The 13,274-nt window shown below is 39.2% G+C and overlaps 1 protein-coding gene across 3 annotated transcripts in view; it reads left to right on the forward strand.

The window, feature by feature from the left end:
- Positions 1-13,274, forward strand: part of LOC138022092 (N6-adenosine-methyltransferase subunit METTL3-like) — a 155,207-nt gene that overhangs the window by 43,510 nt on the left and 98,423 nt on the right. For all 3 annotated transcript variants that reach the window (XM_068869116.1, XM_068869117.1, XM_068869118.1), the window contains exon 2: positions 7,135-7,325. In XM_068869116.1, the coding sequence (XP_068725217.1) occupies positions 7,135-7,325 (191 nt within the window). The remainder of the gene's footprint in view (positions 1-7,134; positions 7,326-13,274) is intronic.

Below are 13,274 nucleotides of genomic sequence, written 5' to 3' on the forward strand. Positions count from 1 at the left end.
ACTCGGAGAGATGGTACGAGAGCGTGGATTCTACAATAATATACGTACTGCTTAGCAATAAGCAGGACGTGATTAAAAAACAAGAAATCATCTTTGCGCTCCCAACTACCAAAAATTATATCCGCCTTAGTAAGTAAATCTACTTTAACACCAAGATCATTAAGCCAGTCCAAGAGATCCTTCCAGAACAAGAGAACATAGGGGCGGGAAGTAAACAAGTGCTCTAGAGATTTGTCCGCATCTTCACAAAAAGAGCAGGCAGATGATAGTTTTATACCAACCTTTTTCAAATAGACATTCGTTACTAAATATCTATTTAATATTTTGTACTGAAATTGTCGAGTCTTTGAATCCATTACAACAGTGAAAGGAAGGCTGTAGATCTTCTTCCAATCTAAAACGACATTAGCATATTCTGCTTCGTATTTCGATTGCTGTCGGTTGTTTAATGACCCTAGAGTGAAGTTCTTTGTACACGGCCTTAGAAACCACTTTGCTAAGCGCTACATTTTGACCATTCAAACAAAGTTGAGTATGGTTCTCTGAATCAAAAGGCTCTAGATTGACATACTGATATATCTGTAAAGACTGACGATACTTTGTTGGCAAAGCATCGCACAATGCAATTAATTGGAAGGCGTCAGGAGGTGATATATCTAATTTCCAAAAATCACACCAGGGTGCCAATCCATTTTTTCTGAGCGCTAAATCACCTAATGAAAGTCTACAATTATAAACAGACTTATCATCAATACAAATATGCTTATTATTCCAAATAATAACTTCGGACAGTGTTTCTTGCGAAATATCGTAACTATTCATCCTACTCGCAACTGAACATTGCACAAAGCAGCTAAGACATTCTTCGTAGAACCTCGGAAGCTTCACTGGCAATTTCTTCACATCAAAATTGCAGCTTAAAATGAATTTACCTCCAACCAATTTCAAATAATACGATAGAATGGTATTCCAGCTGCTAGGCTCACTACTCGCGAATTTCTTGCAGCATAGTATTCTCTGAGTCTTAATCATAGATTCCAAGTGTGGAGCTTTAAGACCGCCGTCCTCAATATCATTGATAAGCGTTAGACGTTTAACTTTATCTTTACCCTTCCAAATAGAATGGAAAATTAATTTATTTGCCTCAGATATAATCTCTTTGTTAAGGCTTATCATACCAGCACGATACATAAATATTGGAACTATAAATGTCTTAACGATCTGAATTCTGCCTATAACGGTTAGGTCTCTCCACTTCCATAACTTTAATTTTGTTTTGATGGAGTCAATTATTTCATCAAAGTTTAGATTCTGTTTAAGACGATAATCGTATGAGAAGTATACCCCTAAGATTTTCAAGCCTTTCTTGACTTTGATATTATGCAATTCATAGTCATCACTTACTGCAGGATCTTGATTACCCAAAACCATTATTTCCGATTTCTCAAAATTAATCTTGAGACCTGAAAGCAGACCGAATTCTTTTACAAGCTTAAGAAAATTAACTAGAGAGTGATCGTCCCACAAAAAAGCTGTCAAGTCATCAGCAAAGAGTCCCATTTTGATTTCCTCATTATTAACATTGATTCCTCAAATGCTTTTTTCACTACGGAGATTGATTGCTAATATTTCCATTCAAATAATGAAGAGATATGCCGAGAGGGGGTCCCCTTGTCGCACACCTCTCTGCACTTGAAAGGGTCCGGTAGAAAAACCATTATTTAAAACACAGCTCGAAATATTATTATAGAATGTATATACCCACTGTTTAAAGGACGGGCCAAAATTAAAAACAGAGAGGGCCTCAAAAATAAAGTTCCTGCTTACTGAATCAAAAGCTTTTTGAAAGTCAATACCGGTAGCAATAATTTTCCCATTAATCTTGTGGGTCTCAGTATACTCCAAATGTCCTCAATCGCTCTCACTGTATCTAACACAGTCCTTCCCTTAACATATGCACTTTGATTATGATATATAGTTTGGGGTAATACTGTCTCTAGTCTTCTCGCAATTGCCTTGGAACCAATTTTGACATCCACATTAATCAATGATATTGGCCTCCAATTGGAAATATTTCTTTTGTCCTTGTCTTTCTTTTCTAGGAAAGTTATAATTGCTTGTTTTTGAGAATTAGACAGCTGCCCATATTCGTACGCACTGTTAAGGCAGCAGACAACAAGGTCTCCGACCACATCCCAAAAAGCTCTGTAGAACTCAACTGTGAGTCCATCGTTTCCAGGCGATTTATTACAGTCAAAAAGATGAAGAACACGAAAGCATTCCGCATTTGTCAGTCTTCCCTCACATATTGAGGCATCATCATATGAGAGTTTAGGTATGTCCTGATTCTTTAAAAAGGAGTCATAAACATTCGCTGATGGGATTAGCTCCTCCTCCTTATACAGATCGGCGTAAAAGCGTTCTATCTCTTTCATCACTCGTTTTGGATCAGAGATTAAATAACTATCTTTACTAAATATTTTTCTAACCGAACTCTTGCTCTTTTTATGAAAAAATTTATTACTCTTCTCGCCTTTTTCATACCACGTAGCTCTGGAGCGAATGATAGCGCCTTGAGAAAGGTATTCGTAGATAGAATTGTATTCACCTTTCAGCATCTCTAGTTTCTCAATATTTTCGGAAGTGAGATCAGTACTGCAATCGTCTTCACATTGCTTCAGTAAAGTTTCAATCTGAGATAATTTCTCCCTTCTTTCACGAGCCCTTTCCTTGCTGTATTTTATTGTCACCTGTCTAACTCTGTACTTAATTAAATCCCATAAAACTCTTTTATCGGTGACATCCTTGAATTCGTTCAATCAGACCAGAATACTCTGATTTATTAGAGTCACATAGTTAGTATCGTTAGTGAGACTACTATTGAATTTCCAGTATGAAGGGCCATGATTCTGTGTCTTTATAGTACTAAAATGAAGAACAATTGCTGAATGGTCAGAATTTATAGAAGGAATAATGTCTGCATCTTCAACGTCATCTTGACAGGCATCACTAATTAGCCAGAAGTCTAACCTTCTTTGAATGAACGGCTTTTGTTGTCTCCAAGTAAAACGTTTTATGTCTGGGTTTCTCACTCTCCATATACCTATCAAGTCATAATCAAGGCACATATCCTGAATACACTTGACTGAGTCTTTTTTAGCCGGAGTACTGCCCGAACAGTCAAGATTAGGGTCAAAAGTAACGTTAAAGTCACCATCTATAATTATCTTCTTTTCAAAGTCATCACAAAAAAGATCGAGCGCATCATTTAAATTTCTAAAAAACACACTTTGTTGCTGTACCTTATTGGGCGCATAAATATTCACAAAGGTATAATTTGAGCCTTGCACAACAGCTTCTAACAAAATGTAGCGGCCTTCGCAGTCCGCGTTTAATGCCTTCAACTCAAATTCTAGATCTTCTCCGACAAGAATCATCACACCACAGCTATAGTTTGTACCATGAGCAAAGAACTTCTTACCTTTCCACTGCGTCTTCCAAGTGCTTTCCATTTCGGGTGTACTATAAGTTTCTTGTAGAAAAATGATATCCTGTTTCTGTTTCTCCAGCCAAAGAAATATAGCCTTGCTTTTTGACGGCGAACGAATCCCTCTTACATTAAGCGAGAGTAATTTAAAATCTACGTTTTGCTGTTCGTTGACTATCTTGTGCTTGCAAGTTTAAGCTTAAATGACGTCGTCCTCGCCAAAACGCTCGTAATTTTCTCATTGTAAAAATAAAACAGTAAGGCAACTAAAATGTATAAATTACATAACACTGACAAGTATGACAAAAATAACAGAGGTAAAACACAGATTACGAAGACTGCGGATAATTATATCCAAGATGCAGTCCATTGGGATTGAAACTCTGATTGCCACTATTCAAATTTAGTACAGCTCACCGCTCCCGCGACAAACTGCATTTCAAAAAAGAAAAGAAAAAAAAAAAAAACATGCTGAAAATGAAAGAGAAATATCAAAACCTTAATCTCCTCATTCAACTGAAGCAGGGTTATTTCGTGATGCAATAAAGGGAAAGTAAACACCATCTATAAAAAGTTTATCTGGTTCATGTTTACTGAAGAAAGCAGTCTTTCCAGCCTCTCTAGCACGCTTCATTTTGGACCACTGTTTCCTTCTTCTATCTTGTCTTTCTTTTGGAAAGTCCATGTAGACTTTAACATCCAATCCATCTTTTAATTCCATCGCCTTACGAAAAATCCTCTCGCGATCTGGAAACCTCAAAAAACAGGCAATTATTGGTCTAATAGACCCGCTCCTCTTGTTTCCTATCCGGTGTATGCGTTGGAATTCAATCTCGCGAGCTCCCTCGATATTGAGCTTGTCCGCTACAAATTGATATAGCACTTCGCTTGTATTCTCATCAGCTTCTTCAGGAATGCCAAGAAAACGCAGGTTCTCCCTTCTATCATAAACTTCCTTATATAACAAGCGGTCTTCCAGTTCTTTAATCTCCTGCTGGTTCTCTTCAACGCGTTTCTTTAGCTTCGTCATTTCGACTTCACTGAAGGATAAGCCTGATTCCATTTGATGCATAGTATTCTCCATTGTCTTTGCCTTCGACTGAAGAGCTACAACATCGCTCTTCACTCCGACTATCGATCTTTCCAAACTCTCAACCTTCTGAAAAATTCCCTCTAACTTGCTTTCAACTCCTCCCAGTCTTTTCGAAATGAGTTCAAGTTGTTGTGCAATTCGTTCCGACATTTCGACTGCTCCAAAACGGCGTCGCTACCTGAATTTAGCTCACTCTTTTCAAGATCTTGTCCACAAATTTTCTTTCCTTCAGGGGAGCAGATTCTACCTTCAAAATTATTACTACCTCTGTCTTTACGTTTGGAACATGCTGAGACCTCTGCCATTAGAAAAACTGAAGAAAAGGGTTAGAAATCTTCCAGAATTGTGGGAGCGATGAAATGCATGTCCTTACACCATCATGGTCGTCCCAGTCCAGTGGGTTATCAAAATGCCTTGACAAAGAAGTAAAGACATCAATATGAAATATCAAAAGAGCATCGACAAGAACAATCTCCAAAAGTTCAAGTAAGATACAGATTGACCATGGCCACAAACCAGGGGCCGCGGGGAGGGAGGGGCTTGGGGAGGGAGCTATAGCCCCCTCCTCCCCACTTTTTTCCTTTGGTGTTGATTTCTCCTTAACCTTGTGGACCCCTCTCCTCACACTTCCGTGATCCACACCAAAGGCAAAACAGAAAAACGCCTCCAAAGAGCATAACGATCTGTGCTAAGAAATGCAGAACAAATTCAAACAAAGTCTTTGGAGAGCCAGCTATCTCATTGATACATGGTACAATGTCACAGGCCCGGGTCAAACCTTTAAAAGCAGAAAATCACTTTCTTCTACCACCGATAAAGATATCGGTTAAGACAAGAATTGAATTGAAGCAAAAGGGTGAGGCCATAAGGTCACAATCACATTTACTGCTGAGAAAATCAACACCAAGAAACTAAAAATATCATTATCAAGACAAACTATCTTCCTGGAAGAAAAAAACATCACACAGCAGGACATATACAGATCCAAATCTAAAGTCTGATAGAACAAAAAACCATTGGTACAGAATGAAAGCTCACAGGAACCGCCTAAAAGAGGCATCAATTCAAATATGCACTCGAGCGCAAAATTATGACAAAGGCAAAGGAAACAAGACCACGTACAAGGGAGTTGTGTTGGCCTGTTAACCCCATTTAACACTTGTCCGGTTCCGAATTATGTTGCTCATGGTGTACAAGTGCTTGCATGATATGGCTCCCCCATACCTGGCTGATGCCATAAAACCGTTCCCTCAGATCTACAACCATGGAGTATCTAGAAGAACAAAGATCTCGTCTGGTGACCTATGGTGACAGATCTTTCAATGTTGCTGGACCCAAACTGTGGAATAATCTTCCACTTCAAATTAGAAAAAGTTCTTCAATCCAATCTTTCAAGAAAGAACTGAAAAGCCATTGATTTAAGAACTTTGTTTCATTCAGTTTTAAGTGATCTTTAATAAAAAATGACATTTTATTACTGCTTTTATGTAAGTTTGATATTTATTTTCTTTTATTGTGAAGCACCATGAATTTTTGATATGAGCGCTATACATTGTACAAGTTCCATTATTATTATTGTTTAATGTGACTCAAAAAAGATTTTTGGCACAGATAGAAAGAAGGGGATGCCAGATAGCAGTGAGAAAGAGCGAGATTCCTACTGAGCACTCACTTCATTTCTGGGTTCTAATGTTCCTGTGAGGAATGAATCAACGATGAAATGAAATGGATCATATATTGAACTGCAGATATGAAATCAATAACTTGATTGCTCCAGAAATGACCAGCTCTTTCATCATTCAAAGACTTTGCTCTCTAGCTTTTCTGTTGATTTTTACTGCCAAGGCAGCTGGGAAATAAATCATTGCCATGGATACCTCTGCACCACTTTAGTGGGCTTGTGCACATCCATAGTAAGGCACTGCTATAGCTAAAGCTACTTTTCAAATAGTTGTTGCGTGGCTTGGGTAAATGAAATAAAAATGTTGAATACCATGGCCAAACGCATTCACCATTGTTGTTCACACCTAAGAATGAAAGAAATGCCGGATGATGTTGAAGGCGATGTTTGATGGAAATCAAACTTTATTCAGTATCATCCAAGAGCATTCAATATCATCCAACATGGTGACCCAATGAGTGGAACATGATGGATTCAACATTTGATCGTGCAGGAATAAAACGATAAATTACAAATCATTGTTGGAAAATTAACAGTTGCCCAAAAATTATCTGCTAAAAACGATTTTATTTTGGTCTAATATGCTGAAATCAGTTTGTTTTGAGCTGCTTGTTTTTGCAGATATCGGAGATCTGCTGCTTGCTGACACCATACTCAGTTGATTAATTGGTTCCTTTTTCTAAGCACAAAATAGTAATTGACTGGTTATCTTTCATGGAAAGAATGCATCGCCTACGTTTTGTGTACGTGATGAATTCGTTTTGACACAAATCTACATGTACCTTGTGTTCTTCAAACCATGCTGATTGAGCAAGCCACAAGCAGGGGTATTCATTCATATGTTGATAAAAGTGTTTGTTTTACATTCTGTAGGTATATCAACACCTCCACCAGAGAACATTCCATCACCTGCTTTAGAGGACATTTCTGTCAGTAACAAGCTGCAAGATAAGGTTCTGAAGTTTGATCCATTGCTGGAGACGAGATTGCTTGAGTATCTGTGTAATCCATCAAGGGTTGTTCCTGTGGATTCTTTGCAACTGGCCAATTCAATTTCACAGGAGGTACGCTTAATGCTTTTAAACACTTGTATGAAAAAAGTTCCTTTTAGGACAAGATGAAAAGATCATTTCACTTCCATCTATCTTCAGCACCACTTGAAACTATTCATGTACATGTGGTAGCACTAGCCAAACCTTGTCTTCATCAAGTTTTTGCAAAATCTCAGAAGTAATGTAGGATGAAAACTGCAACTGGGGCAAAGACAAAAGCAACTAAAGGTTACTGTCTCATCATCTACAATAAGTTTTACAGACAGTTGAACCTGTATTATAAGGGCTACCCTCTGGACTTGAGGAACTGGCCGCTTAATACAGGATCACTAAAATACTCACTGGGAGAGGTGTAATGCATACTTTAACCCATTGACTCCCAGGGGTTCCCCATTGACGAGTAAAATCATGTGGCATTAGACACAGTAAATTACTAAGTCTGGCCGGTTTGGACGTCAAAGGGTTAATGGCGTAGCATACAAAACACTTCGTACAAGGAAACAAACAATAGGAACGTCCTTGTTTTCCGTAGCAAGGCAAACATGGTTTTCACCTGGGGGGAAAACCTGGGGGGGGTGGGGGGTGCACGGGGTCCTCATATTGAAAAGGAGCGCAGTCAGTTAAACTGAAGTTTAAAACTTAACAGTGATATTAAACAAAATCAAAGAATGGAAAAAGCAGTAATGTATTCACTGGGAAACTAAAACCAGATGCACTCTAGTAGCCTGAGCCATTCAGAACATTTCAATTAGCGCACAGATGTCTGAGCTTTTCTAAGGGTGCGTTTTTTGGGAAAATCCAAAACTCGGATCAATGGATTATTCAGGGTCAAAAAAACACAAAATCCGAGAAAGGATTATTTTCCATGACAATGCAAACAAACAAACCTAGAGGTGCGTGCAAATTTTAACAACAACAAAAAATAGCGGTGAAGTTTCTTTTGGGAAAATTCTTAAATGAAAATGCCATCAGTAAAAAAAATACCTTACCCGATCGATAAAAAGAAATGACGAAAAACATGCTTTTCTTTTCGCTGTAGGGAAGGTGTATTATTGCTGTCAAGAAACTTTTAGTGTAATAATTTCTGGTGTGAAATTTGCAGGAAACCTAACTATTTTTGACCTATTCATGTCTTCGATCGTACGGTAAAAGTGGCGCGAGAAAAACATTTGGGCTGAACTGTCACATACGGTAGCTGTTGTGTATCATTTTTGCATGGGAAACCGTTTGTCAAAAATACTTTTTTCAAATCCTTTCCCAAAAAAACGCTGAACTGATGAATCTCAAAAATCCAGATTTAGATCATAGGCAGCCCAAGCTCGCGTCACTACGGACAGCCGTTCAGAATTTAAATGCGTGATAAGACTTTGTATGGGAAATGAAAAACAGTCGATTGTGAAGCCTAAAAAATGCTCAATTTAACTTGCATTCAATAAAATGAATCAAAATGACTCACCTCTGGTGTATTCTTGTGCCTTTTGGAGTTTATTTTACAGTTTCGGGCCGTGTTTTCAATGTTCTAAGACGAAGTCAAGGCTGCACACTACGATTCCGACCGTTGTCAGCTCAGAGGCGGTTTGGACTCGAAAATCCATCCCAGGCAAGATTTTTTCACACAAAGCTAAAGCCACATCATTTGCGAACCTCCGTGAATGTTTCCTCGTCAAAAATCCCCACGCATTTGGCTGGAAATGAGCATTTTCTGCTTCAGATTCCACGAATTTAACAGCAACTGATCACCGACGAGGACACGGAGCTTGGGTCCAAGGTCAAATTAACTCCACCCGATGGAGGTACAGTCATTTCATTTATAACACTTACCCCATCCCCACAGCGTCACTCATAACCATGGAGCTGTTCCAGAAGCCACGACTCTGCTTCCACACGTTTCCAATTGAAAATTAAGGAAGCCATGCATATCCTTTGGGAGCAGCCATCTTTAAATTCCCAAGTCAAACATCTTAATAATTATTCCCTTTCATACTAATTAGTTTCTTTTCTTAGCTTAAATAGTCTGGTTTTTTCTGTTTTGTTTTGTGGTTGTTCTGTTCTCGCCTTAATCCTTAATTATTCATGCTATATCTCACTTCGTTACACTATTTATGGCTCAACTTTAGTTTATTTCTGATTGTACAACTGACGATGGATGATGTTTCATCCGAAACATGTCTTGATTAAAGATGAATTTTAAAAACATCGTATGGATCATCAAAGTAATAATAATAATAATAATAATAATAACAACAATAATAACAACAGCAACAGAAACAACATCCCATATATTAAGTGGATGCAGCAAGATTGCCCAAAGCCTTTATAAAGCTATACATGGTAGAATGCTGCGGCCAATCTACCACCACCTACTACAGAAAATACAACTTCCAAGAGAGTAACAACAAAAAATCTTGGTATATGCAATCAATACCAACAGCTGTTGTGGAAAACGCAAACGCCAAGATTCCATGGGACACTCCCTTTCAAGTGGAGAGTGCCCCAGAAAATGGTGCCAACAAGATTGATATGATGAAATGATATATGAAATCATCAATGAAGCAAGAAAAGTACATCCATCTATGGAAAGGAATAAAGAACTTAAACAAGGAACACACAGTAAGTCAAATGTTATGTTTATTTGAGCTCCTAGGCGGTTATTTTATGAAAATAAAAAAGGAACTTAACCACATCACAGGAACAGACAAAGAAACTGAATATATTATTATTAAATGCCAAAAATGGCTCCTTTCACAAAACAATGAGATAGTAAAAAATTCTATGGGTATATATAACAATTATAACAGTGTTACATGTAACGCAGAAACAGCAAAGCATAGGTGTCTGCACCCGCGTTGTTGTAAAAGAAAGTACATTGAAGGAACAAATAATTTCAGCTCCACCACACAGTACGCAACATGAGCAAAAAACCATTAGGTTTATTTTGGCGGGTTAGGCCGAGCACCAGTAACTATAACGATATGTTATACCAAAAACCTAATACAAGATCTAAGTATTAACGGCATAAAACAGAGACAGAGCTGAGCGACAGTTTACACAGATACTACTGTCAGACTGAGGCCAGAAAAAGCCTGCCCGAAAAAAAACCAGTGGGGAAAAAAGACGGCAGGAAATCTGGGTAGGAATCATGGCTCAAGCTTGAAATAGCCCATCCTACGAGCATCTACCCGCGTTGACTGAAATATCGAAGGTCAAACAAGGTGTCGGCCTAGAATGGCTATCAGAAGAAAGGAGCCCCCTATGTGTAAACTTTCAATCTTGAAAGGTTGGCAAAACACACACAAAAACAACTTGGGGCACCTAATGACAGGTGAACTCAGACTTGCCATTGGCCTCGGACAGTTTACTCGTCACCAGGTGCCCCAATCGTAGTTTTCAAACTGACCAGGTTGTAATCCCCACAGATGTTTGGAAAGTTGATTTACAAGTTTCAAGGAACCTGCTGTCCTCGCTCAGCTGGCTGGATAGCCTTGTTTCTGCGTTTTGGGCAGCTCTTATTCCACGAGCCAGATGTGTTTATTTACCTATTGGATTTGCTTTTTGTGAAAAAGTCATGCTGGATTTAGGTTGATTGGGCCAAGATTGTGGTGTCAGATTCCTACTTTCCTGTTTTCCTTGTATGGTCTGTGAAGTGGATCTTATTTTGGCCACAAGTTTCTGCTCTTGTTTGGGTTCAGTGTTACCCGTTTGAAAAGCTAAATGATTGACATCTACCGCAAAAGCCATATTGTGCTTAGTTTTTCCCAGGGAAGATCGAACTTCAAGACAAATTTGCATCAAAATCTGACAAGAAGTAATTAACTCATCCAAAAAATCTGACAGCAGTTCATTTGCAACAGACCAATCTGAATTGCCCAAATTGGGGTGCAGGGATGACGCAGTGGTGAGAGCACTCACCTCCCACCAATGTGGCCCGGGTTCGATTCCTCCACTCGGTGTCATATGTGGGTTGAGTTTGTTGGTTCTCTACTTTGCACCGATAGGTTTTCTCCGGGTACTCCGGTTTCCCCTCCTCAAAAACCAACATTTGACTTGATTTGCTTTCATTGTTAATTTCACTTTACAGTGTCCCCAATTACTGCTCCAGCGCTAAATCGACTAGACACTTAAATAAAGTTCCTTTCATTTCCTTTTCCTTTTTCTTTTCCTTTTCCTTTGCACCGGCAACTGAACGCGTTGGTTACAAGAGAGCGTGCAGTCCCTACATGTACAACATACAGGTTTACATACATAAATGAATAATGAGGACATGATTATACTTTTGCCTCTGGTTTCCATACAGATCTGTTTCGTACAGGACGTTTAGTTTGTCCTGCACTCATCAGTGTATAACCAAGAGTGATTTTATTCATTGAAGTTTACAGCTTTTGAGTCATACATGACTGTTCGTGTTGCACGTTCCTATTTACTTAACGTTCTTCAATAGAAATTTTTCATTGTGTCTACATTTGCTAATAAACTCGTTGCACTTATTCTGTGTTGCTGTTTGCGGCTGGCATATGATGCATAAACCGATTATACGAGTAGGTTAACATACATATGTACATACATGATGATTGCTCCATCTTTGCAGATGATTGCCGTCTCATTCAGGACCAGTGTTTGAATCCACCTCACCAGCAGTACCTCTTTCATGGCTCCGTAGGTGGCTCTTCAAACCAGCAGCTGATTTACAGGGTCGATGACAAATATAGCAGGCTAATGTTAGGGTGTTCACAGGGTTCATGATGTCCTTCTGAGGAATGACTGCCTTATGTACCAGCATGTGTCTCTTTAGGCCAGCAACCGACTTGCAAACTTTGCTACATAAAACACATGTAGTTTCCCTCAGTCATCAAGGTAGCACATCACCTGGGGGTTGCTGTGCACGTGAGTTTTGACCTGTTGATGTTAACGTCCAAGTTGGTGGGCACACCTTTACGCAGATCACGCTTAAGCTTATTGTGTGCCACGATCTTAACCTCCAAAGCTTTGCAAGCTTCTCTAGTACAGCTTCTTTATTTACAGCGATCCTTGGCAAACTCCTCCCAAGTATCAACATCTAGCTTTAGCTGCTTCAGGTTATTTTTGATGGCTTGTGTTCCGGTCGCTTACCAGACTTCAACTCAGCATGGAATAATTGTTTAGGGATTCTATTATCAGCCATGCGAACCACGTGACCAGTCCAGCGCTACTGAGTTGAAATTAACGTCGTTTCAATGCTGCCGCAACAGGCCTGACCTAAGGCATCAGTATCTGGTGTTAACTTGTGCCACTTGATATTGAGTATGCGCCTAAGACATTTTTCGTGGAAACGCTCAAGCCAATTGACGTAGAGTTTCACTCATGCCAGGTTGCTTCATTCTGTCAACGTTGATGCGTTTTGGTAACTCTCACCCCACACATTCGGTTCTTTTCCAGATACGCAGCTCAAATTTTCCAGGCACCAATTTGTGATCAGTGTCACATTCAGCATTGCGTAAGACATGCATGTTACACACATTACCATGGTCGCCCTTCTGTGTGATGATAAAGTCAATCAGGTGGCCGTGCTTTGATCTGGGGTGAATCCAGGTTACTTTGTGTTTACCTTCTCCCGAAAAAAAGGTGTCGGAAATAACCAAGTCACAGTCTGAGCAAAGTTCTAGCAATTCAAGGCAATTCAATGTCATTAACCGAAAGATGGAGGAAAACGATTAACTTAACAAGTAATTGTCAGCCGTTCGGGCTATGTGGCTCTCCATTTGTTACAAACTTATTAAGCAGTACGTATCGAGCAACGTATTTCATGAGCTATTGCTCTCGCTTGTGTGACGGAAGCATGCACCTTAGTTTATTTACGTTTTAACTTGCCAAATTGGCAGAGGCTTGAACTCGTCTTTAGTGTGGTCTGACCTGCCACTTAATATTTTGAATCAGAAATGATCGCAATTAGCGCGCAACAAGGAGTTGCTTAACAAACTTCGGGAA

The sequence above is a fragment of the Montipora capricornis genome, chromosome 10 (assembly GCF_036669925.1).
Source record: "Montipora capricornis isolate CH-2021 chromosome 10, ASM3666992v2, whole genome shotgun sequence".
Taxonomy (NCBI): Eukaryota; Metazoa; Cnidaria; class Anthozoa; order Scleractinia; family Acroporidae; genus Montipora; species Montipora capricornis.